Source organism: Tamandua tetradactyla, chromosome 2 (genome assembly GCF_023851605.1).
Source record: "Tamandua tetradactyla isolate mTamTet1 chromosome 2, mTamTet1.pri, whole genome shotgun sequence".
Classification (NCBI taxonomy): domain Eukaryota; kingdom Metazoa; phylum Chordata; class Mammalia; order Pilosa; family Myrmecophagidae; genus Tamandua; species Tamandua tetradactyla.
This window is the reverse complement of record NC_135328.1, coordinates 168,820,546-168,847,073: the sequence shown is the minus strand read 5'-3', so window position 1 is coordinate 168,847,073 and position 26,528 is coordinate 168,820,546. Positions and strand designations below refer to the sequence as shown.

Below are 26,528 nucleotides of genomic sequence, written 5' to 3'. Positions count from 1 at the left end.
AATTGGGTTTGGACATATCTCTTCAGCAGTTTTGTATTTGCTTCAGTGAAGTACTCAAGAGATTCCCTTGGGCTTAATACTTAATACTTTTCAGCTCAAGTGGTCTCAAAACATTCAGATAGTATAAATTCAAATCCTACACCTATTTGGGCCTGTGGTTATGAATTGTTGGGAAAGACTTCTCCCTTACTCCAGTGTGCACATCCAAAGCCTAGGCCAAGACAATAGCTGCTTCCTTGTCTCATCCCCTCTCCACTTAGCACTTTGTGGAGTCTAGCTTTATGTGCTAATCTTGATTCTAGCTTCTGAGTTAGAATCTAAACTCCTGATTACTTGAGACCATCCCTTTCTTCTCCAGGCAGCTGAGTTTTTATGCTTTTTGTTTCTGGCTCCTGGAAAAGTCTTTTACTTTGTAAACTCACCTGTGCATTTAACAAAATTTAAATTATAGTTAATTCAGCATCTGGTATTTTCAGTTAATTTGTTTGAACATATTGCCTGAACTTGAAATATATATATTTTTCAATTTAAAGCACACATCCTTTCAGTTAAGATTAAAGATATTTGAAGATATTTGACTGGAAGTAAATAGTCTAAAATGATCATCTGTTATCTCAATATACAAGCCAAGCATTATTTAAGTTTTGATGTATTTCTTTAGAATCGGCTCATTTTATTTGCTAATTTTTGTAGGGTCAAAAATTATACTCTTTCTTCAGAAAGGTGAATGTAGCGATTGGGGAATATTTAAAATACAAGTTGTCCTGAAGTTTCCTTGCTTGATATTCTTTCAGCCAGCAAATACTGCAAAATGTTAGTTGAAGAAGGAGGATTGCAGCTTCTATGTGACATCCAAAAGCATAATGGGGCAAACCCCCAAGCACAGCAGATTGCAGCCTCCATTTTAGATGATTTCAGGATGCATTTCATGAATTATCAGAGACCTCCTTCATGTCAAATGCCCTTTCTGATGTAAGGGACCTCAGAGCTGCTCTCTGTTCCTCAACTTCAGACTTCTGCTCTGTCAGCAATTGAACATTGAAACCAGTTGTCATCAGTGTTTGTGAGTTGGCTGTCTCATTGGTGTTTCATTGTTGATTTTCTGTGTTACAGAAAGTTTGCATTTATATAATAAAGTCATAAACCCAAATCAAGTTGGAATCATTCTGGGAACACCCCTCTAGCAGCAATTTTGCAAAAGCAAACTTTGATCTCTGTGGGAAGACATATGAGCTTGCATCAGAAACAGCTGTGCCATTTCCTATTCTCTGTCTAGCCCTGGCTGATTTCTTGAGTGGTTGTTTGTACAAGGCCAGCTGGATTTGTCAAGGAATCATAACCTGTTTTTCTAATAATGAAAGGGAAGACCTAGAGGGAGACCTTGGTTTTTATGTTAAATTTCATGTTTGTAGGAATATCCTGAATTGTCATTCCCAAATGTGTGAAGCTACTGGAAAAGAAGTATATGAAAAGAGCTCTGGGCAGTAGACACTTATAAATATGTTGTTTGGAAAATGAAACTTCTGTTGAAGAAGGAAGAAAAGAACAAAATATTTTTTTGCAGATACAGAGTACTTTCTATCTAAGGGATGAAAGTAAGAGAAATATATTTTTTGCAGTTTTTGGGCAATTTACTTTTGACATTTTTCCTCCACCTTTACAGATTTGACTGAGTGAATAAGGCATTTTGTGTAAGTGGTCGTGCTGATGGGGGTGGATAGGTTTAAGGCTGAGAATAGAGTATTTTTAAAAAGATTATATAGGGATTATAAATCTCAATCCCTCAAAATCTGATTTGAGCTGGGAATGTGACCAAAACTGGGAGAAAGATGAGGGGCCAGTCTTTGACAACGATTTTAAGGGGGTGCTCTTATTTAGCAAGGAAATGAGATAAGTATGGGCTTTTCTGAGACTCATCCTCAAACACAATATAAACCGTCAGAAGTTTTGTGTGTTTGTGTCCTCTGCAAAGCTCTGTGGAATAAAACATGTACTCCTTCCTTATTTTATTATCAGCAGCTAATGAGACACATTTTGTCCTTTGTGTGTTTCAGTCAGGTGTTTCAAAGAACAAATGTAAAGTCCTATTTGATTAATAGCATATTTTGGGACTAAGTTTTTGCATTTTTAGCTTGACTTGATCCAGACTCTTAACTAAACATTTAACTTCTTTTGTAATCAAATGAGAAGAAATTTATTCTAACTTATTTTAAACCATATTCCAAACTGTTACTCACCAATGTCCCATTGGTTAAGTGGAGTTTGTAACCTACCTTGTTCCATGGTCTTTAAGCTGCACTGTATTTTCTACCACTCTCCTGCATGATTCCAAAAAAGAGGGAGTCTTGGTTTCCTGACCTGGATTCTAGTATCTTGGAACATTGACTGGATACTGCGTTTTGTTTATGTGAGGATGTGTTGTGGCAACTATTGCCTATAGAGACCTAATTCTATGCCAGGCATTCCTTCTACTCTTGTCTCATTCTCAACAATCCTGCTTAGGTAGTTTTATTTTCCCCATTTAGTGATAAAATTGAAGTTCAGTAAGTTTTAAGTTGCTTTCCTGAGTAGTTTAGCAGGTGAGGTCTGTGCTGATTCTGAAACCTGCACTATTCTATGTTACTCTCCTTTTCAGAATATAAGCACAAACTTAGGGCACATTTGTATTTAGCAGCAAATCGACAGTTTCCGTGCCCATAGTTTAGTAACTCTAGGCCATGCCTGGGCAATAGCTGGGTGTTCAGGTAGGCCTAGGCAGTAAAGCCTTTTAGACTCAGGAAGCTCAGCCAGAGCTCAGGTCTAGGAAGAGAATGACCACGAGGTTACAACTTAAGATGTAGCCTGCTCCTTCACTGCCTTAGTACAAGAGGAGTATTGAGACTAGTATATGTGCATATCATTCACCTTTTATTTTCTAAGTATGTCTTAGTATGTCTTGCTCACCTTTGCTGATCAGTCTTTCCTCTTCATATTAATCTTTCATATTCTTTGCTTCAAACACCAATTCATCCTTCAGGCTTTGAGCCAATGTTATCTGCCCACTTAACCAACTCCCCCCTCTCTCCAGAGTTAACTGCTCCCTTTTCAGTGCTCTTGAATGCTATTTAATTAACCATCAAAGAGTTGTCTGCCACTCTGTAGTTTACAAGACATTCACAACAATGATTTCATTTGGTCCTTTCAAGAATACTGTAAGGTAACAATAATAACTCATGTTTACTGAATGTTAGCTAGTATTGTTTGTTGCTTTTTAATCCTTAGAACAACGTTCTTTTTTAGATGAGGAGAAGCTGAGCACAGAGAGGTTAAATAGTTTGTCTAGGGTCTCATAGTGAGGAACTGGCAGAGAGCTTGGATCTGAACTAAAGCAGTGTGATTCCTGACCCATGCTCAACCAATACTAGGATTTATTTATCTCCATTGAACAGAGGAAGAAACTTGGGGTTTCATCCAGTCTCTTGCCATCTCCAGTGAGCCCCTGATTACTTAAATACAGAGATCAGGGCACTGGAGCCCACTGTACTAAGGCTTAAGGGATCTGTTTTTTGTAGTTTATCATTTCAAGTAGATGCAGACAGGTAATGCCCCAGAGCAAGCCTGACTCAAACTGTTATCTAGCCAAGATGAGAAATTATAAAAGTAGCACAGTAGGTGGCATGGACAGCATTTTTTAGTGCCAGACACCATCCCAAACATTTTATGTCCATCAATCCTTGTTAGGAAATAGAAGCCAGGAGAAGTTGGAGGCAGACCTGCTGAAACATTTCCTTCTGGATCCTGCCCCTTAAGGTACACATTTCCCATGTTTAAGGTTAAATAGGGGTCACTCGCCAACAAATTTGGGGGATCGCTTCTCCCTGAAGGCTGCCATGCCCTCCAGCCGATCCTGGGTTGGGATGTTCTGCAACAACATACAGAATATTAGTTTGGAGAAACAAGGCCAGAAGCCAAAAAGTATTTACTCAAGCTTGCCCAGCTCGTGACAGAGCCAAGGTTCAAATATTCGCATTGTTTCTGGACTCTAGTCTCAGGTCATACAAAGGCATACTACCTTGCCCCCCAGGGAAAGCAGATTCTCTATCATCACTGCTCCATTGCCATTAGTCAGTTTGCATACTGGTTGTTGCCTCTGGAGAGCTCACTACCTTCTGCAGCAATCTGATCAGTAGATTGCTGATCAGAGGCTTCTCAGTAAAGAAGAAAGACTAGGTTTTGCATTAGGAAATCTGGGGTATGAATCCTTGTGTATTGCTGGTTTATACTCCTACAAATTCCAGGACCCTCTGCTTAGGAGAGTATTTTGTTTGTTATAAACAAAAGTTGGTATCTTTGTTTTATCGAGAGGTTTACAGCCCCATCAGCAAAACACACACAGCCTGCAAGCCTTGACATCCCAACTCGAGCGTAAAATCTACAGCAGCTACTGATTCAGAGGCAAGCTGTTTTTCCTTTGTCAAGTACCGCTTGATACCCAGACAATCACAAGAGAATGATTCTCTAGGTATCAAGAAGAGCAGGATGCAAACAGTTCCAAAGAGGAACTCTTGGTACCGCCCAGGTTAATTGTAAGGATGGAAGTGGCATAGAATCAGACCCTTTTGGTTGAGAGAAACCTTCTAAATTGGTTGCCTACTGCACAATGGTCTGGCCTCTGCTAACATATGTGCATGGACTGGCAGCAGCCACATACCTGGGCATAGCACATTCCTTCAATGGCCATCCCTGATGCAATGTCAACCTGTTGAAAAGAAGTGGCATCTGAATCAGCTTGGCCTTGTCCACCTCTATCCCCCCTGGGTGCCATCCCAGCCCTACTGTCTACACCATTTTCTGCTGTTTCATAGATTCCTTCAGCATAGAATTATTGAGGCTTACTGTACACCAGTCTATATGAACTGAGCTCTTTATTCAACTAAAGAGCTCCTTACCTGAAGAGAGAACCCATTCATAACAAGCCCTGTTCTAAGAGAAGTACTCTGTATGTGCAGGTGCTTGTGTAAACACCTTTACTTTTCTGCAAGGATTATATCTCTATTATATATCTGAGAAGTCTGAGGCACAGAAAGGTAGGTAAGTAGTTGAAGAAGGTTGAATTTAGACAGTCCAGTGCCACAGCCTATGTCACTAACCTCCATGTATATTGTCTCATTTACCTCTCACTCTCATTCTATTGAGCTGCTTATTTGTATACTTCTGTGCTTTTGCTCATACTGTTCCTTCTTTCTGTAATTTTCATCCTGTTTCAAGGCCCACCTCCAGAAAACATTCTGTAACTCAGTACTGCCCAATACTGTAGCCACTAGTAACTGTGGCTACTGAATATTTGAAATGTGGCTAGTGCAAAGGAGGAACTGAATTTTTTATTTTATGTGCTTTAAATTTAAATTTAATAGCCACATGTGGCTACCATATGGACAATGCAGCTCTAATCTCTCCAGGGAGTCTACCCAAGCACATGGTACCATTAACCTTTTGTTACTGATATGTGTCCATATCTGCCTCCTTCCCTGCCATGTTTAGACTCATCTGTGTTCCCGATTCAGCTCAGGTCTAGATTCAGTATATGATGAATGAATTGTTAAGTAAGTGGATGTTTAGGAATGGATTGACTGCATCAAAGGCTACTCTGAGCCCTTCTGTGAGGTCACATTACTGACCACCAGCAGAACTCTAAAACATGAACTGGGAGCCACAAACACCTGAGTTCTTATTATTTATTTGCTCTGTGGTCTTGGGCAATTCATTTACCCTTTCTGAACCTTAATTTCTTCCTCTTTCCAAGTGAGAAATGAGGTTAAAATGTAATCAGGAATAGGGTGCACGGGAGTTCAGTGGTTAGAATGCCCGCCTTTCATGTGGGAGACCCAAGTTTGATTCCTGGACCATGCACCAAAAAAGAAAAGTAATCAGGAATATCATCTGGTCAAACTTTTTTTGTAGTTGGGTAAACTGAAACAGAGAAGAATGTCAGCCTCAAAGTCTCTTAGATGAGTTCAGTTTCTGCTCCTGCAACTGAATTTTTCCCAGCTGTGCTGTCATTCTGTGTGTTGCACAACAGCCACCTGACTGACCTTGATGGACCCAAGTCCTGACCCAGAACCCTCTCACCTCCATTCCTCGGTCAATGGCTAATTTGCCCAACCGCACAGCGATGGGGGCCTAGGGAAAAGAAAAGCTCAGTTGAGGGTGAAGAGTCTTAGGCAGGGAGGCAGTGGTTTTGGTCTAGTCTGGCTACTGATGTGTTGTTTCATTAGTGTTAGTCCATGCTACCTCTTAGTTGAGGTTTCCTTTTTGTAACAAAGGAAGTCAGATTCTGATCTCCATCCTCCCAATCCAGACCATCTGGCATTCTTGTCATTCGGTACATCCCTCCAATGTATACAGCATACTATTTATAAAGTCCTTTCCCACCCAGAGACTTATCTAACAGTACCATCCATCCTTCTAGGCTGGTGCCATCATTACTTACCCATTTTCCAGATGTGAAACTGAGGCTCAGGGAGGTGAAGCAGTTAGTTATATTCATTTAATAAGTCAATGGTGAAGCCTGGATTTGGTAAGTTTGACCCCCAGGTACTTTTCCCACCTTTGACAGCTTCCTCCACTTCCTTTCAAGACTCAACCCTTGTTTCAGTAAGTGTTAAGCTACTATTGCAAGTAGGTTTCACCCCAGCAGAATAAAAAAAAAGTCAAGGTTAGGAACTTGGTCTTTGGAGTCTGACAGCTTAGGTTGATACCCCAGGGGAGAAGTTGGATACAGCCACTGGGACACAGCATCAAAATGGCCATTTTAAAATGTTAAATCACTGGTCTTTGCTTGCAGGCAACCTGCAACATTTGCAGCTGAATGAGCTGAAATGGAAAAATCCTGAAAAGACATTAGGTGAAAAAAGCAAGGTGGTACATATTAGTGTATATATTATGATTCTATTTGTATAAAATGTGTTGGTATATGCATACCTTTTTTTTTTTCTAGAATGATATATAAAAAGCAATAGTGGTTTGTTATCTCTGGGGATAAGGATTAGGGGAAATGGAGACCTTCACTTTGTGCTTTATATTCTTCCATATTGTTTGAGTTCTTTGCTGTGCATATTTTAATTTTATAGTTTTTAAATGCTTTTAAAACATTTGTTAGAACTGGATTAGCCTTTAAAGATGTATTTATTATCCTCTACCCCATCATTAAATGGAGTTTAGTGTTATTTACATATGTGAGTGTGTGTGGGTGTGTATTTGTATTCTTATATAGTGAAAATTTCTGTAACAGTATGCAGACCTTCAACAGTGGTTATTTTGGGGGGGGAAAGGATTGGGGGATCTGGGGTTGTTAAGAGTGCTATCCTGGTTTGCTATGACCAAGGAAGGTTATCAGGACATGAGCGTTTCAGTTTTAAAACTGGTACAGTTCTGGGCAAAAGGTACTTCTTACTCATCTGTCCTATTGGTTGCTTGCCATGAATATGTATTGTTATTATTTGGGCAACTGCTTAAAAAAAAGCAAGTTATTTTTCACCAAAAAAATGTTTAAAACAATATGTATATAAACATGTATGTATTTGTTTGAGTGTGTGGATATATACACATGTTAAGAGGAATGTTAGAAATGTAATTGATAATTTCATGTGTTACTTGGAACTGATAACAGTGGGTGACATGCTGAAGGGGACAATCAAGAATGTTGAGATGTAGATCTTCCATATATTGACCATCCTTTCTGAGCTGGGTGAGCTCTAGAACTATTTTATGCCCTAGTATGCATGGTTTGTCCACTAGAGGGTGACCATCTACCACAACATCCCTTATGCAACCCAACCAGGAATCCTCTCATCCTGAAAGAGCAGGAAATTGAAGTTTTGTTTTTTCAGGTTCCATCAGAAAATCCCAGCTGTGAAATTAGTGATTAAAGTACTAGTATTTGGTATGCAGGTGTTTTGTATTGAAATCTACTTTTAATTATTGAATTGTATTATATTGGAATAATAGTATTATTTTACGATATTTGAAAATCTGAAATCTGAATCATCTTGAGATCAACCTCAAAGATTCAGTTACTCAGTTTATGCAAAAAGACAAATCCTGCACAGTCTACAAGTCTAGCTAGATAGGTCCACCTGTGGAAGCTGTAATCAATAACTACCTTGAGTCATGCCAAGTTCAATATTAATTCAGAGACTTTCTGAACAATTGTAATAGAAACCTGAAAATATTAAAATTTTTTTAATGTACCCATTGTGTCTTTTATTTAAAGCTTTTTTTATTAATTAAAAAAAATTAACTAACACAACATTTAGAAATCATTCCATTCTACATATGCAATCAGTAATTCTTAATATCATCACATAAATGTATGATCATCATTTCTTAGTACATTTGCATCGATTTAGAAAAAGAAATAGCAAGACAACAGAAAAAAATAAAATGATAATATAGAGAAAAAAATAAAAATAAAAAATGCAAAAAATATATATAAAAAAAAAATTGCCCCAGGTAATGGTATTAGACTCTTGCATTTCTCTATGATGAAACCAAAAAAAGAAGAGAAGACAAAACAAATGGTTCCTTTTAAACAAAACTATCAATTTTAAAAAGTTGTAGTTTCTGTCTCCCTAATTAAAAATATCAAAAGGAGTGCGATTATTTAAATTTGAAGGAGACAAAGGGGAAATTGCTGCTGCTACTGCTTTTTTTTTAAACAAATAAAATATTTTCTTATTTTCAAGAGTGATTCAAATATCTTTATTAATATTAGGATGATAATGTATGGTTAGCATTTTTGTAGGTTTATATTTTAACTTTGTTTTGTAACATCTTTGCACATTTTGTATTTGAAATGCATTAAATATTTCAGTTTTAAAAATGTGTACATTTTTGTACTCTAAATACCAGTTTTGATACTGTATTCTGTATTATGCAAAATAAATGTCAAAATATAGACATTTTTTCTGGTAAAAGAATTACTTTGACCTTCATGAACATATCTTTTAACTTTTCTGGGTCTGTATCCTCACAAATAGAATGGAGATAATCAACTCAACTGGATTCTTCTAATAATTGAGACACTGTTTAAAGTACCTAGCATAGTGCCTGACGGATGGGAGGTATTCAGTATGGACTATGTCAATATTTATTATAGCTAGTCAAACCTTGCTCCAATTCAGCTGCTTTCATAAATTTAAGGAAATGTGGGACAACCTTTCTCCCCTGACCAGCAGAGCTTCTCAGCCTTGAAAGCCTTGGACCTACAGCTGGTAGCATTGTCCCTGGGCAGGCCCTACACTCACTCCCTGGTGAATGTTTCTAATCCTTTTGGAGGATTACACTTAGGAGCTATGTGAGGATTTTTAAAGATGAATTAGTGAGTCTTAAAACATGTCCTGCATGATACATTTCCGGACTTTCTGTACTATACAGCATAGTAGGAAGGACAAGCTGGTAGTTCTGCATCTACTTTAGAGTCCTGCTTTTTCAGTCTTTGGGACACTTTAAGGAGGTACTAGGGTAGTCACTAGCCATGTGTGGCTACTGAGGTCTTGAAATGTGGCTAGCACAACTGAATGAATACAGAACCTCCAAAGAGGGTTAATTTTATGTCTTTGGTGAATGAATCTTCTTCAAACATACAGAGCCTTTCCAGGTCTCCCCTGGGCTTCCTTGCTTATGCTCCTCCATTGCACAGGCCCTTCCTCCTGTGCCAGGCTGCCGCCATACCTGTGGCAGGATCTCCTGGGCCAGTGTTCGTGCCCGGTGGTAAGCTGCATTGCCCTCCTTATTCTGGTCCACGGTGTGGTTCACTAGCCCAATTGCTAGAGCCTCTGTCCCACTCAGTCGGCGGCCTGTGAAGATGAGCTCCTTTGCCAGGGCCACCCCTAGGCAGCGGGGCAGCCTCTGAGTCCCTCCTGCCAGGATGGGGAGATGAGAGTGAGGAATCAGCATAGAGAGTGGGGTCCCAGAGAAGGTCCCTAATATAGCCTAGAAGTCAACAAAGACCTCTCGGGATTAGATTTTGAGTTAGATGGCAAGATGGGGCCCAGCGAGAACACAAGGCAAAAGAGAAAAGGAGGAAATACCCTGGATAAGTGGAATTGGCAGGTAGAGGAGAAAAGGGTGTAGGTGTGGGTGAGGTTACCTGCCCCTGGGAGGAGTCCTCGGGTGGTCTCAATTAGCCCCATCACCGCCGAAGAAGCTGCTTAAACAGAATACAGTGAAGCCCCTGCTCTATCTCCCAGGGCCAAGGGAGAGGAGACTCCTATCTTTGGTCTCCATCAGCCCCTTCAGCAACCTGATTCACAAGCTCCTCATGGTTGGACTACAGCCAGACCTCTCCACATTGCTTGGAACTTTGGGATGAGTGTTAGCCTGGGAGTCGGAAGCCCCAGGCTCTCATTCCCCCCTCCCCAGCTAATAGAGGTATGTGTCAGTAGGCAACCTTTTTGAGTCTCAGAGGTGGAAAGAAGAGAATTGTCTCCCATTTGCCTGCTTCATATGACTGCTAAGGATCAAATGAGGCAGTAATGTTTGGAAGAAGGAAGGAGTTCTGCTCTGAAAAGTACCTGATAACCACTTGTGGCTTAATGTCATCCTCCTTAACTCTGGCCCGGCCTAGAGAGTGAATATCTCATGTTCCCACCTCAGTTATTCCTTCATTCCAGCTTTTCATTGTAGCCTGAAATTTTCCTGGCTTTATCCAGGCCACATTCTCCTGAGTTCTACTGCCGCTGAGAGGCCCACCTTTGACGGTCCCACCCCACAGGCTTCTCTTATCTTCTCAGTTCCCTCAGCACTCACAATCCAAATATGCAATGTGGACAGAAGGAAACGGCTATTACTGCTGCTTATGAGGAGTTTGACATTTACTATCTCTTGTACTCATCACTGAAACCCTTCCTTGAAACATGGGCAGGTGAGAAGAAGAGTTAGGGCTGTGACCTGACCTGGTATTTTGGGGCCAGACCATGTGGTCATGTCAATTCCTTCTCTTTGACATGTAGTTGGTAGATAGAACCCACCTTTTTGCCTGGTGTTACACATTTTTAGAGATCCTTCTTGGGGTGGCAGGAAAAAGTTGAAGGGAGAAGAGAGTAAGGGTAAGCCTTAGCACCAAGTCATTTCCATTTAAGAAGTGATCAGTTATCCTTTTCTTGCCCTCTCTTCACTCTTCAAACAAAGGCCAATTGCTCTGCAAACCTTAGCTGGTACCAGTGAACTGGAAGGCAATGTTCCTGCCCAGGCAGATTTGTGATAAGCTGGTCCAGGTCATACCGCCTACATGGTTCACCTTTGTTCAATACCTGATAAATAAGGTTGGCCTTGGACCTATCTGGCAGGTTGAATGATTTATCTTTGTCCCCATTAGCCTTATTCCCTATGCTCTTTTTGCCTTCTCATAGGCAATTGCTCTGAGGTTGCCAGAAATGTTCCTGAGATGAGGAAAGCTGGTTCTAAGAAGTGACTAGTACTACAGCAGTTGGTGGCCTGTCTAAAAGGGAAACCAGCTTGTGCCTGAGCTCCCTCTTGTTTCCTATCCTGCCTCTAGTTTTGCTCTTAGTTGGAAGGCTAAGAGCACTAGTTGACTTTGCAGAACCCCAAGACTTACTCTGTTTCACTCACTCTTTCCTTCCCTCCCCAGCCCACCCCACTGTACATCACCCACTGCACTGTACCTGCCACTCGGAGGTCACAGGCCAGGGCAAGCTCCAGGCCCCCACCCAAGGCAAACCCATCCACAGCTGCAATGGTGGGTGCAGGGAAGTCTGCTATAGAAATGAAGAAGTACTCAGATGGAGAAGGGCGAGTTAGTTGGGACACAGGGCCTCTTGGGTCCCAGGTTTGGGGAGCCTCACCTAGTACCTCAGCTAGGTTATCTTAGGAGTCGTTTTTTCCCATCAGGGAAAGTGGTGGGATCAGCTGGCTATTGGGGGTGGGCTGGAATGACCTCCCTGGAACTGTGTTTCTGCTGTCTCCCTCCTGTATGCCAGGCCCTGTGCTGGGTGTTGGGAACACCAAACTGAATCAGACATGGCCTCTGCTCCCACAGAACTCAGACGTGTAAACAAGAAATGACAATCAAAGGTGATCAGTGCTCTGATAAGAGGAAGCTTGGTCAGGGAAGGCTTCCTGGAGGAGGTGGCACTGGAGACCTTGAAGGATGAGTAAAAGTTTAGGTGGCCAAAAAGGGGTGTTCCAGGCAAAGGAAATATTTTTTCAATGCCTGAAAGAGTGCTAGGTGTACCTTGATTCCTCTGGAATGGCAGGGCTTGAGGCCTTATGGCAGTGGGTCAGACCAAGCAGGGAATAAAGGCTAACACACCCTCTCTGGGAGAAATGCCCTCTGAATCCTCTTGTCATCCATTTCCTTGCAGAATTCCTTGGTGTTTAGGAGAGTCATGTCTCCCCACAGAGCTCACAAAAGAAACCATCCTTTCTTTAGAGTAGAGGGTGAGGTGTGGGATGGGACTGGGATCAGCAGAATCTCCTGAACACCCTCTTCCACCCCACCTCAGACCCTTACCAATCTCGTTCATCAGGCCTTGGAGCCGCTGGACAAACACACCCACCTCAGCCTCACTCATCTGCTCCCGCTCCTTCAAGTCTGCACCTGCAGATAGCAAGCGGTCAGTGACAATCCTTGGAAAATGACCAATTACAGAATCCCAGGCTACAAAACAGACTTGAAGAGGAGCAGTTAGAATGAAGGAAAAGCATCAGGAAAGTAGGGTCAAAGAAGCCAGCAGAAAAAGGGGAGTAAGTGGGATCTGAGGAGGCCGAGAAGCCAAGCAAGATGAGAACTGAGAAATGAACACAGACTATAGTATCATAGAAGTCAAAGAACTTGGGAGGGGTCATCAAATGCCAGGTGGCAGGGGCCTGTGGTGAGCATGAGGGTGAACATGATATTCTCAAGTTCTAGACTGTGGGAGGTCAGAGCTGGGAGAGTCTTTGGAAGTCTTTCATTAGTTCCAACCTCTGAAGCCCAGAGAAGGGCAGGGACTAGCCTTCCAGAGTAAGTCAGGAGCAGACCCAAGCCTTCTGCTGACCCTCTCTTCTATGAGCTTGGCTGAGATAGTGAGGAGTTGGGAAATAAAGGACATGAAGTGGCTTTGATGGAGAAGAATCAGGAGCAGATCCCAAGCTGGGCAACCTGATCCTGGCAACTCAGACCTAATGGCCTAAGCCACAGTCCCTTGTAAGCCTCTCAGGATTGCTCCTCCCACCCCCACAGCCTCTTCCCATTTTCCTAGAGACCCTTGTTGTCCTCTCCCCAACCATCTGCCTAGGAGTTCTCAATTTAGCTTAACTTTCACTGACTTGTTTCTTGCTGTGTGCCTGGAGTGGGATATTTCAACCTGTGAAATAGAAGTTCATAGTGCCTCACTAAATTGGATGAGGTAGGTACACAGGGAATGAGACCCTGTGGGTGGCCAAAGAAGCACAGAGTCCTATCTTGGCACTGACCTTGTGACTGTCTTTGGTCTCAACTTCTTCAGTGTTGAATGAAGGGTCAGAACAGAGCATAGTATATTGGAAAGAACAAGGATTTGGGGGGCCAGACGGGTCAAGTTCAAATTCTGTTCTACCTCTTTCTAGCTGTGTGGTCCTAAGCAAGGAATTTTATTTCCCTTTGTCTTTTATTTCACATCTGTAAAATGGGAATAATGAGTCCTATGCTGGAGCTGTCCTAAGGCCTCCTCCAACCCCTGCAGGAACGTGAGAGACCTGTAGAACCCTAGGATGAGGGCAGGGGTGGGAACCCACCTGCACAGAACACGCCCTTCACTCCACTTCTGAAGAGCAGGACACGCACCTGCCGGTCCTCCCTCAGCTGGGCCAGAGCTTCCAAGAGCTGCAGGGGAGACCCCATCAGATACCTCCCAGCCTGCCCCAGCCCACCCTTGCCACCTTCTCTTACCTCACCAACCAAAATGTTCCCCAGGGCATTGCGGGCACGTGGTCTGTTCATCAGAATCTCAGTGATTGCTGCGGGGGAGAAGGCAGCCTTGGGTAAGCCAACTGGCCCTGCTCACTCCTGGGCAGGAGCTGTGGCAAGAGGCCTGGGTTCTGGGCAGCCTCTGCCCTTGACAAACAATATGACTTGGGGCATGTTACATCCTTAGTTTTCCTAACTGTAAAATGGAGAGAATACCCTTGCTCTTTCTGCCTTGCAGAGGAAGTACAAAGGCTTGCCAAACTTGGAGCAAAGAGGGAAAAGGAACAAGAATGTCTGAGAGGTCCCTGCCTGTGTCTGCCATTGTTTCACGTGTGCACACACAAGCACACCTTCTTCAATTACAGAGCTCCCTCCATCATAGTTTTCTTGTCACATTCAAACCCATTCTTTTTTTCTCTAGAGTTTAATGAGTTATTATAAGGCAAATGCCCTTGTAACCACAACCTACCATGGAAAACCCTCTTCACTAAAAAAAAACCTCTTCCCCCCAAAAGTAAACCACTCTTCTAACTTTTATAGGAATCACTTCTATGTATTTCTTTATAATTTTATCACCCAGTTATGCATCCCGACACACCGCCATTTAGACTTGCTAATTTTTAACAACTCAATGTGTCTCTTAGAACCAGCTAACATCCTCAGGTTCTCCCTCTACCTCTGTCTTTCCCATAACATCTATCTTTTGAAAAACTTGGGACATTAGACTTGTAGGGTTTCCAGAAGTCTGGATTTTGCTGATTGTATATTCATGGGGTAGGTTGGCCTGCCCCCTGTCATAGGGAATTGGCAATTGAATCCAGAGGATTGATCAGAGAGGAATATTCTATTCCTGTTGATAAGAGAATAACCATTGCCCAATTTGTGTGACATTTGTCATGGGAACAGCTAAGTTTTAGGAAACAGTTTTTGTATCCATTTTTTCACTTTCTGACCTTCCATTCACTTAAACCTTCTCCAATCTAGTATCCACCCCCAGTTCCCACTGAAGTGACCAGTGGTAACGACATCACTAACCAAGGGACATGTTTTCATCCTCTCAACCTTTCAGCAGCAAAAGGCCCCGCTGACCTCATTTGTGCTCCCTCTTGAACATTCTCAGCCTTCTATCTCTTAGGTGGCTCCTTTTTGGGTTTCTCTCCTACTTAATTACAAAATGTTATGTGCTAGCCTCTGTACTAGATACTGTGATTCCAGAGACCAGGGTGTCATGGTCAGGCTCATGTGTCAACTTGGCCAAGTGGTTATACCTGTTTATCTGGTTGGGCAAGTGCTGGCCTGTCTGCTGCAATGAGGACATTTCATGGAATTAAATCATGATCACATAGGCTGCATCCATAGCTGATTCCATTTGTAATCAGCCAAGGGGAGTGTCTTCTGCAATGAGTGATGCTTAATCTAATCACTGGAAACCTTTTAAGGAAGATTCTGAAGAGACAGGCTCTCTTCCTGCTTCGGCTGATGAGCCTCTCCTATGGAGTTCGTCCAGACCCTCCATTGGAATCGTCAGCTTCACAGCCTGCCCTACAGATTTTGGACTCTACATTCCCATGGTTACATGAGATACTTTTATATATTTTATATTTATGAATATTTCCTGTTGACTCTGTTTCTCCAGAGAACACTAACTGATACTCAGGGCAAACCCAGCCCCTGTACTCATGGAACCTAGTCTGGTAGAGCACAGACATTAAAAAGATAATTGCTGGACTTCCGGAGAAGATGGCGGCTTAGTAAGACGCGCGGGTCTTAGTTCCTCCTCCAGAAAAGCAACTAAAGAAACAGAAACAATACAAAACAGCTCCCGGAGTCACGACAGAGACCAAAAAAGACAGCGTACCCCATTCTGGAACGGCTGAACGGGTAGGGAGAATCCACTGCTGTGAGATACCCGAGGGGTGCACGTTTTCCCGGCTGGGGTGGCTGGCGTCTGGGGTCCCCTCCACGCACGTGGCTCCCCGGTCTGACTGGGAACATTGGATAGCGGGGCCCTCCCGTCACGCTTGGCGTCTCGGGCCAGCTGGGCAATTTGGACCGGCACTCCCCCAAGCCACGGCCAGCGACCCCCGCCTCCACGCGCGGTTTCCCGGGCCGACTGCCCTGCAGATAAACGACCGCCACGAGCGCCACCTACTGGGCAGGAAAAGAAAAACAGAGCCCAGAGATTCCACAGAAAAACTTTTCAACCAGCTGGGTCCCACACCCAGGGAGATCTGATCAAATGCCCAGACACCAGCAGAAAATAATGGATGACGCTCGGAAAATTGAAGATATGGCCCAGTCAAAGGAACAAACCAATAGTTCAAATGAGATACAGGAGCTGAGACAACTAATGCTGAATATACGAACAGAAATGGAAAAACTCTTCAAAAACCAAATCAATAAATTGAGGGAGGACATGAAGAAGATATGGGCTGAACAAAAAGAAGAAATAGAAAATCTGAAAAAACAAATCACAGAACTTGTGGGAGTGAAGGACAAAGAAGAAAAAATGGAAAAAACAGTGGATACCTACAATGGTAGATCTAAAGAGACAGAAGCTACAATTAGTGAACTGGAGGATGGAACAACTGAATTCCAAAAAGAAACAGAAACTATAGGGAAAAGAATGGAAAAACTTGAGCAGGGAATCAGGGAACTGAATGACAATATGAAGCGCACAAATATACGTGTTGTGGGTGTCCCAGAAGGAGAAGAGAAGGGAAAAGGAGGAGAAAAACTAATGGAAGAAATTATCACTGAAAATTTCCCAACTCTTATGAAAGACCTAAATATACAGATCCAAGAAGTGCAGCGCACCCCAAAGAGAATAGACCCAAATAGGCGTTCTCCAAGACATTTACTAGTTAGAATGTCAGAGGTCAAAGAGAAAGAGAGGATCTTGAAAGCAGCAAGAGAAAAACAATCTGTCACATACAAGGGAAACCCAATAAGACTATGTGTAGATTTCTCAGCAGAAACCATGGAAGCTAGAAGACAGTGGGATGATATATTTAAATCACTAAAAGAGAAAAACTGCCAACCAAGACTCCTATATCCAGCAAAATTGTCCTTCAAAAATGAAGGAGAAATTAAAACATTTATAGACAAAAAGTCACTGAGAGAATTTGTGACCAAGAGACCAGCTCTGCAAGAAATACTAAAGGGAGCACTAGAGTCAGATACGAAAAGACAGAAGAGAGAGGTATGGAGTAAAGTGTAGAAAGAAGGAAAATCAGATATGATATATATAATACAAAAGCCAAAATGGTAGAGGAAAATATTATCCAAACAGTAATAACACTAAAAGTTAATGGACTGAATTTCCCAATCAAAAGACATAGAATGGCAGAATGGATTCAGCTTTAAGACAAGATAAACTTATGAACCATGTAATAACATGGATGGACCTAGAGAATATTATGCTGAGTGAATCCAGCCAAAAACTAAAGGACAAATACTGTATGGTCCCACTGATGTGAACGGACATTCGAGAATAAACTTGAAATATGTCATTGGTAACAGAGTTCAGCAGGAGTTAGAAACAGGGTAAGACAATGGGTAATTGAAGCTGAAGGGATACAGACTGTGCAACAGGACTAGATACAAAAACTCAAAAATGGACAGCACAATAATACCTAATTGTAAAGTAATCATGTTAAAACACTGAATGAAGCTGCATCTGAGCTATAGGTTTTTGTTTTGTTTTGTTTTGTTTTGATTTTACTATTATTACTTTTATTTTTTTCTCTATATTAACATTCTATATCTTTTTCGGTTATGTTGCTAGTTCTTCTAAACCAATGCAAATGTACTAAGAAATGATGATCATGCATCTATGTGATGATGTTAAGAATTAATGATTGCATGTGTAGAATGGTATGATCTCTAAATGTTGGGTTAATTTCTTTTTTTCCGTTAATTAAAAAAAAAAAAAAAGAGAAGGGATAATTGGAGATGAAGGGATACAGACTGTACAACGGGACTGGATATAAAAACTCAGAAATGGACAGCACAATACTACCCAATTGTAATGCAATTATATTAAAACACTGAATGAAGCTGCATGTGAGGTATAGGTTTTTTGTTTTTGTTTTTTTTTCTTTCTATTATTGTTTTAATTCTTATTCTGTTGTCTTTTTATTTCTTTTTCTAAATTGATGCAAATGTACTAAGAAATGATGAATATGCAACTATGTGATGTTATTAAGAATTACTGATTGTACATGTAGATTGGAATGATTTCTAATTGTTTTGTTAATTCTTTTTTTAATTAATAAAAAAAAAAAGATAATTGCTGTCTGTGATGAGAACATGGAGAAAAAGGACAAGGCGTTAAGGGGAGATTTTTAAAAATTTATTTATTAATTTAAAAAATTTGACAAACAAAACATAAACATAGATAATCAGTAATTCACAATATCATCACTTAATTGCATATTCATCATTTCTTAGAACATTCGCATCCATTCAGAGAAAGAAATAAAACGAAAACAGAAAAAAAAAAGATTATGCCTACTATACCCCTTACCCCTTGCTTTCACTGATCACTAACATTTCAAACTAAATTTATTTTTACATTTGTTCCCCCTATTATTTACTTTTATTCCATATGTTCTACTCGTTTGTTGACAAGGTAGATAAAAGGAGCATCAGACACAAGGTTTTCACAATCACACAGTCATATTGTGAAAGCTATATCATTATTCAATCATCCTCAAGAAACATGGCTACTGGAACACAGTTCCCTCCAGCCTCTCCATTACATCTTGAATAACAAGGTGATATCTACTCAATGCGTAAGAATAACCTCCAGGATAATCTCTCGACTCTCTTTGGAATCTCTCAGCCATTGACACTTTGTCTCATTTCACTCTTCCCCCTTTTGGTCGAGAAGGTTTTCTCAATCCCTTGATGCTGAATTTCAGCTCATTCTAGGGTTTTTCTCAATCCCTTGATGCTGAGGTTAAGGGGAGATTTAATGGGAATCCTAGAGTGGAAGGTCAGTGGCGACTTCCTAAAGGAAGAAGTGATCTTTAAGCTGAGAGCTGAGGGATAAGTAGGAGTTGGCAAAAGACTGGGGGGAGAGGAGGGTGGACTGGGAGGTGGTGGAGGGTGGTTAGGGAGAGAAACCCATTTAGGCAGAGGGAGCAGCACAGATGAGAGCCCTGAGGTATGGAAGAGCAGGGTGGCTTCCAGAACTGGAGATGTTCAGAGTGAAGAGGAGAGTGGCAGGAGGCAAGGCAGTTGAGTCAGGAGGGCTTGTGCTTGCTGATCTGCCCCTTCCCCTTGGAGAACTCTTCCATGCCCACTTGCCTTATGTACACTCCTGTATCCAGCCGATCCAGGACTCTCTCTGAGTTCCAGGTCTGAATACCTGCTGCCTTCTTGATAATTTTACTGGCCTGTCCAAAACTGAACAAACTTTCTTCTACAAATAAGCTCCTATTCGAGGCTTCCTTAGGTAAGCAAATGACCTCACTCTAAAGACCTGACAGTCAATTGTGTTACCTCCCTCCCTCACCCCACCACAAATTTATTCAGTCCCCAAGCTCTGCAAATTCAACCTCTTTAATAGATCTTGGACCTTTTGGCTTACATCATTCCTCACAGCCGCTACCCTGGTAGAGGCTTCTGCCTCTTTCGTTGGATCACCCAAGTGACCTTTGAGGTGGTTTGAAGCTGTATATACCCCAGAAAAACAGGGGTTTAGTTGTAATCCATTCCTGTGGGTATAACCCATTGTAAAAAGGACCTTTTGATGAGGTAACTTCAGTTAAGGTGAGGAATCAGGATGGATCTTAATCCTACTCCTGGAGTCCTTTATAAGTAGAATGAAATTCTCACAGACAAAAAGCCGAAGGGAACAGCCAGAATCTGAACATCAATGGAACCGGGAAAAAAAAGGGAGAGACCAGGAGATAACCACCATGTGCCTTGCCACATGACACACAAAGGACCAAGGATTGCCAGCAGCCAGCCCCAGAACGCTAGTCTTCAGGGAGAAAGCATTGCCTTTATGATTACTTGATTTGGGCTTTCTCTTCACCTCAAAACTGTGAGCAAATAAATTCCCATGGTTTAAGCAAATACATTGCATGATATTTGCTTGAGCAGCCAAGGAAACTAAAACCCTCTTGCCCTCAGGCTTTCTCTCCTTATCTCCACCTCAGTGGGGTCAGGGTCATCTTTCTAACCTAAATCAGACCATGGTCCTCCCTTTCCTTTTCCTTGGGATAAAGTCCAGTTCATTTATACAGCTCACAAGGCGTCCCACAGTCCTGATTTTGCACCCCACTCTGGTCTTAACTCTCTCCCCACTTCTGGACCTGGTGTGGGGAAGAAAGACAGGTTCTGGGCAGTTTTATCCCCTCAGAGGGGATGGACTAGAGGAGTGTTTCCTAACCCTTTGGCCTTCAAAGGTCACTTATTATATTCTCCCAGGCCCCTAGCTTTGTATATAGAACAAGTAGTTTGTAGCCAGCAGTCTCAGTGTGGGTTGATCGGAGACACAAAAAAGGGCCAAGAAAAGCTCAGGGCTCTCTAGGGATGGTTTCTGACCGGAGTTACAGAACTGTGATTCAGGGCAGAGAACCATGACATTCAAGCAGGGTAGGCTTCCTTTGGCTTCCCAGAAATCTGCAAAGAACTCTTATTGCTGAGCAAATCTGGAGGCCCCTTGAGGAGCTTAGATATCCCCAAGGTCCCTTCCAGCTCTGGAGTTCTAGATAAGTAAATGCTACAACTTCCGGGATAGGGAACTGAGATGTATACTGAGAAAACAGATTAAAGGGTTAACAGATCTGAGTCACACAAATTAACAAATGGTATAGGTCCAAGGTCCTAGGTCCATCCTAGAGTGGCCCCTGTGTTCACACCCTAAATAATCCCCTTCCCTAGAGGGTGGGCAGGACCTCTGAATTGCTTCTAGCCAATAGAATATGGTAGAGGTGATGAGATGTCACTTCTGAAATTACGTTATGTTAACAGGCAAAAGTGATGGAATGTCACTTCATGATTAGGTTACTATACATACAAGGCTCCATCTTGTTAGCATGCCCTAGAGAGACACTCTCCATTGCTGGCTTTGAAGAAGTATATTTCCATGCTGTAAGAGGGATTAGAGAGAGGGCCATGTAACGAGGAACTGCAGGTGGCCTCTCGAAGCTGAAAGTAGCCTTCTGGCCAACAGTGGCAAGAAAATGGGGATGACCTCAGTCCTACAACCACAAGAAAATGAATTCTGCCAATACTTGAGAGCTTGGAAGCAGATTTTTCCCCAGTTAAACCTCTAATGAGACCACAGTCCCACCTAACACCTGTATTGCAGGCTGATAAGACCTGAAGAAGAGAATCCAGCTAAACTGTGTCCAGATTTTTGACCTACAGAAACTGTGAGATAATAAACATGTGTTGTTTTAAGAAAAAAAATTTGTGGTAATTTGCTATATGGCAATAGAAAAAAATCAGGATGTCTTGGGATGACAGAAACATTCCTCTCTCTCTTTTTTGGGGGGTGGTGGTGCATGGTCCAGGAATCAAACCCAGGTCTCCCACACAGAAGGTGGGTACTCTAACCACTGAACTACCCGTGCACCCTTCCTCTCTCTTTTTTGCTTTCCTGTTCTGTCTTTCCTTTCTTTCTGCCTGTTTCTTATCTTTCTTCCCCTCCATCTTTATCTAACCCTACTAGATCTGAAAATCCTGGCTCAAGCCACAGCTCAGTCACATGCCAGCTCCGTGGTCTTGGGCAATTCACTTTACCCTATGGCCTTCAATATTCTGATCTGTAAAAATAATAAAAGGGTTGTTGTGAAGATAGAAAGAGATAATGTATATAAGTGCTTAGCTTGTTTGTGGGTGTGGTGAGCAGGATAAAATGCCCAGGTTGTAGGAAAAGTCTAAGGTATGCACTTGAGTCTGAGGTATGAACTCCATGCAAGGGGCCTGAGGAGCCAGGCAAGGTGTCTTTAGCTCTCATTCGTTCATCTGACAACATTCAGTTTGCAATATATGTGCTAGGCACTGGAGAAATAGAGAGGACTCATAGATCTGGAATGCACCTTCCCTACTCTTACCAAATCCACCATGCTGCTAACCAGTTATTTCTTGAGCAGTTGACCCAGAGTCATTTCTTTCTGGATGGCCTGAATACCAGGCTATGGGCTATAGGCTATGGGCTATACAGTAACTGCTGGAAGGAAGTGTCACGATTAACTTGTTTAACAACCCTGTACAATACAGATAGAGAAACTGAGGTCCGGAAAAAAAGAGACTTTGCCCTAGGTAACAACTAGCAACCGTCACTCCCAAAGAGTTAACAACTTTTGAGGGAGACAAGTTCAGAGATTTTGAAAGTAAAGGGACAAAAGAAGGAGAAGGTCCAGAAGGGCAGAAAGGAAGGGAAAGGACCCAAGTTCAGGGACAGCAGGAACAAACAAGAGGTGGGATGGCTTAAAATGAGCCCATGAGTAGAGAAGATAAGATAGAAAGGTCAGATTGTGGTGAACTTTGAATGTTCAACTAGGGAATCAGAGTAGAGCAATGAATGACAAGGAATAAAGCAGCTAAAGAACAGTGAAGAGTGGTTAAGTAGCCAATCCTGTTTTCTAGGATACCAGGTAAAATGTGACAATGCTCCTGTGCCATCAGCCCAAGTGAAAGGCAGAACCTGTGGCTGCTAACATGAACATCAAGTGATCCTGTGTCATTTTCTGCTGAGGTTCTCCTGTATGTTTGTCTTTCTTATGCCTTCTCCACTGCTTCACTTTGGTTACCTTCTCTCCTCTCACTTTCTGTCTCCTCCTATGTGACAAGGGCAGAGGCATAATCTGCTGATCTTTGTCATTTCTGGATAAAACTGTCGCTGCTATTTACAAATGAGTCCAAAGGTCTGACTCATGGTAATTTTGTATTTACCAATATAAAAGTTTGTGTTTTCAAGTCCCTTGATTATAGGAAGGGGCATATTTACCTAGTGATCGAGAACATAGGCCTTGAAATCAGATCTGGTTCAAGTGCTGGTTCTGTCCATTATTAACTGTGGGGCTTTGGACAAATTGCTTAAACTTTCTTTGCCTCAGTTTCCTAATCTGTCAAGTGGGGAGGATAATCATAACCTGTTGCCACTTTGGCAGTGAAGAAAGCAGGAGAGTATGGGGTATTCTCTAATGCCCAGCAATCCTGAATAGCCAGAGAAATTCTCACCAGCTGGTGTAGTGGGATGTGGGCAGTCACTAGGTGTTCACCAACGATGGTAGAAGCACACTAAGGAATAGTATGCAGCCACAGGCAGCAGTGAACTAGAAAGCAGCACTTCAAAATACAGTGTTAACAGGAGGCTAATATAGAGCTGCCATATGATTAGGCAATTCCATTACTGGGAATATACTCAAAAGAACTGAAATCAGGGACTCGAATAGACATTTGCACAGTGATGTGTATGGTGACATTATTCATGATAGCCAATGGATGCAGGTGGCCAAAGGGTACATCAACTGAGAGGCAGAAGGGCAAACTATGGTTTATAAATATGGTGGGATATTGTGTGGTTACGGAAAGGAACAAAATCATGAGGTATGCAATGAGGTGAATGAACCGTGAGGACATAATGTTGAGCAAAATAAGCCAAAAACAAAAAGACAAATATTATATGTTCTCCTTTAGAAAATATGTATAAGAAAATTGGGGGCTAGATTGTAAGCTCTTACAGCAGTCACATTTATTCCTGAGCTTTAAGTGTTATTTCTAAATTCTGAGATGCTGTGCTGTATGTGTCTAACCTGGTATTTTCCTGGAACTTCTCCTGTGACACCTTAGACTCAGAATTGGAGTTCTGTAGCTCTGAAAGTCAGCATTCCTACACAAAGCAACTGTTGAAGAAGCCGTAAAAGAGATCAGCCTTCAAATAGAGATAAAGAATGAAGCCAGTCTGGTTTGGACTCAGGTAAATCAGAATACAGGGTAAAGGATGATACTGTCTGCATTTTAGAACTTCACCTACTGTATGAGACCAACAGAAGAGAGATTTATTTGGTCCAAAACTTAAATTTTTGTAGCACACAATGTAACTTAATCTGTCTGGCTAGTTCAGTTAAAAACCTAAACACATGAAGCCTGGTGTTGAGAACAAGGTCTTGCAATTCTGTATGGTTTAATACCCAGATACATTTCAGAGTATATTAGGCATATAATTTAAAAATATTGGCAAAGACCCTTGAGGGACTGGAGAAAAAATATGGAACTATTAAACTTTCCCACCTGGGAAATTCCTGATACTCTCTCAAACATTAGGAACTCCCAAGTTAATAGGCCAAGCCCTTGATCTTGAGGCTTGCTCTTATGAAGTTTATTTCTGTAACGGAGAAGCTAAGCCTATATGTAATAATGCCTAAGAGTTACTTGCAGAGAACCTCTTTTATTGCTCAGATGTGGCCTCTCTCTAAGCCCAACTCTGCAAGTAAAATCATCACCCTCCCCGCTAAGTAGGACCTGACATCCAGATGTGAGTCTCCCTGGCAACAGAGGATATGACTCCCAGGGATGAGCCTAGCCCTTGCACCACGGGATCAACAATGCCTTCCTGACCAAAACTGCAAAAAGAAATGTAACAAAATAAGGTATCAGTGGCTGAGAGATTTCAGATAGAGTGGAGAGGCCATTCTGGAGATTACTCTTATGCAAGCTTCAACTAGATATTGCTAATTGCCATGGTATGCCAAGCCCCAACCAACAGCATTCCTGTAAACCCTAAATACCCAGGGCTCTGAGATTCTATAACCGTTTCACTCACTAAGTTTATTTTTCAAAAACCTATAACCTCCAGATAGTTCCTAGGCCAGATAAGCCCTGAAACTGAGGCACCAGCCTCTGCAAGAACATCAACTGATTGCACCCCCCCTATCGCATAATGGTGACACCCTTGTCAACAAGAAGTTAGGATGGCCATAGCCCAATTATCCCTAAGAGTGGGAGAAGGACCAAAGGAGAAGTGTATTAGAAAAGATAGGATTTAACAAATGAGTATGACTACAATCATTATATTGATATTTCTTTTTAGTCTCCAGTGCACTAGAGCACCTAGAAGGAAACACCTGAAATTGTGGGCCTGTGACCCATACAGTACTTTGAAATCTGTTCTATAACTACTTGTTAAAATGTACTTTGAAGTGGATCGCTTTTTTGTATATATAGTTCACAGTAAAAAAGCTTTTAAAAATGTAGTGTTAAGCACACGCACACACAGAGGAAGAAAAACAATGCCATTTGTATCCATTAAAACACAAACATCAAATGCATGGAAGAGGGGATAGGATTGAGCGGAAAACAAAGATGAGAGTAAGACTTTGACAACTGCGCGGTGGATTGAGGAGAATGATCAACGATACCGAATGCAGCTGAAGTCCAAAATCAACACAGCGCGCCACTATGACAAAAGTTCACCAACTCTGAGACACCCCTTCTCTCTCCCTTCCCTCCTTCCCCTCCTCCCCCTCCTCCCTTCACCCCGCCCCCTCTCTCGCCACCCGGATTGGCTCGGCTGTCTTGGCCCCCGGGAACTTTGCCTTGACCTTGGGCAGCGGAGGGGGTTATAGTCATCGCCGGGAAATGAAATGTTAGCTCCTTTCCTGGGGACGCTAGTTCCCGGTCTTTTCCCTGCGCGGCTCATCTTCCCTTCCTTACAACCCGAAAATCCCAAGTGGGGGGGTTAGAGGATATCGGTATTAACGGACAGTCCCACCCCAACTAGGGTCGAGGCGGCTAGTAAGGGAGTCACCCACCTCCTGGGGCCGTGTGGTGAGCCTAGAGACTTGGGATCGAATCCTCAATCGCACACACAGACCCGCCTTCCCGCTACTGCCCTCGTTTTTCCCGCGTGGAGTGGGCGCGCTGGTCGTCGCTCCGGCCCTCACAGTTCCGGGGTCCGGCTGTCCTTAAGCCTCGGATCCTAGCCTGGCTTGGTCCCAGCCTCCCCCCAGGCGCGCCCGGAACAGTGCATTTACCTTGGTCTGGGCCCTCCAGGGCGCGCACTTGGATCTCTAGTCCTCCTGCCGCCCGGTCGGAGGTGTAGCTGCGGGCCAGGAGGCCCTTGCAGAGATGTTGGGGGCGCAGGGCGCGGGGCAAGGCGTATAGCATCTGGTCGCAGGCCGGGAAGGCGCCCCTCGGCCCCTCCACTACCTCCTCTCGGGCTGAAAAGTCGCAGCTCCCGCGGACCTGGCCTTCGCAAACTGCTCCACCTATGGGCCGAGGCCGACGCTTCTGTCTGTGCCTCTTGCAGCCCGTGAAACGGGGGGGAAAGCTCACTTCCACGTGTGATTTGGGGCAAGGCTATCCACCTCTCCAGAGGTCAGTTACTTAATCTATAAAACTGAAATAATAAAAGTGGCTACTTCCTGGTGGTGCTGTGAGTTTTACATGAGGTGTGTGAACCTCGCCTAAACATACATTAGGTGCTCAATGAATGTCATTTCATTTTTTAAAAAGGTCATTTCATTACTTCGTTCTGGGGTCGTCTTCATTCACTGACTTCACTGTCTCATTTCTCATTTGAGCCTCAACTGGCTGCAATTTAATGCTCAATAACAGGCTTTCAAAAATATTTATG

The 26,528-nt window shown here is 42.6% G+C and overlaps 2 protein-coding genes across 9 annotated transcripts in view; one reads left to right on the top strand and one right to left on the bottom strand.

The window, feature by feature from the left end:
• The window catches only part of ZYG11A (zyg-11 family member A, cell cycle regulator), a 114,473-nt gene extending 107,189 nt beyond the window's left edge, over positions 1-7,284 (top strand). For 3 of the 4 annotated variants that reach the window (XM_077149619.1, XM_077149618.1, XM_077149620.1), the window contains one exon: positions 795-7,284. In XM_077149619.1, the coding sequence (XP_077005734.1) occupies positions 795-976 (182 nt within the window). In that variant the 3' untranslated portion in view covers positions 977-7,284. The remainder of the gene's footprint in view (positions 1-794) is intronic. The other variant, XR_013170971.1, reaches the window with a different exon arrangement.
• Positions 3,232-26,185, bottom strand: ECHDC2 (enoyl-CoA hydratase domain containing 2). Of its 5 annotated transcripts, none has more exons than XM_077149627.1 (10): positions 25,927-26,185; positions 13,910-13,977; positions 13,756-13,843; positions 12,512-12,598; positions 11,664-11,756; positions 10,130-10,189; positions 9,712-9,899; positions 6,109-6,159; positions 4,691-4,738; positions 3,232-3,901 (listed from the first exon to the last, which is right to left on the bottom strand). In XM_077149627.1, the coding sequence occupies exons 1-10, from the start codon at positions 26,057-26,059 to the stop codon at positions 3,824-3,826; spliced, it is 894 nt and encodes a 297-aa protein (XP_077005742.1). In that variant the 5' UTR covers positions 26,060-26,185; the 3' UTR covers positions 3,232-3,823. The 5 variants fall into 5 exon arrangements, with proteins under 5 accessions (XP_077005742.1, XP_077005743.1, XP_077005746.1 ...); XM_077149628.1 differs by having other exon boundaries at positions 10,130-10,186; XM_077149631.1 differs by lacking the exon at positions 25,927-26,185 and adding an exon at positions 15,786-15,920.
• Between the last annotated feature and the right edge of the window lie 343 nt (positions 26,186-26,528).

What these genes read in the sequence shown, in the direction of transcription:
- ECHDC2 (XM_077149627.1), bottom strand. Translation starts at nt 26,059, where the DNA reads ATGCTATACGCCTTGCCCCGCGCCCTGCGCCCCCAACATCTCTGCAAG. An exon ending in AGGACTCCTCCCAGGGGCAG is followed by an intron (nt 9,900 to 10,129) that starts GTAACCTCACCC and finishes CCATCCTGGCAG; the next exon opens with GAGGGACTCAGAGGCTGCCC. An exon ending in CCCAGGAGATCCTGCCACAG is followed by an intron (nt 6,160 to 9,711) that starts GTATGGCGGCAG and finishes TCTTTTCCCTAG; the next exon opens with GCCCCCATCGCTGTGCGGTT.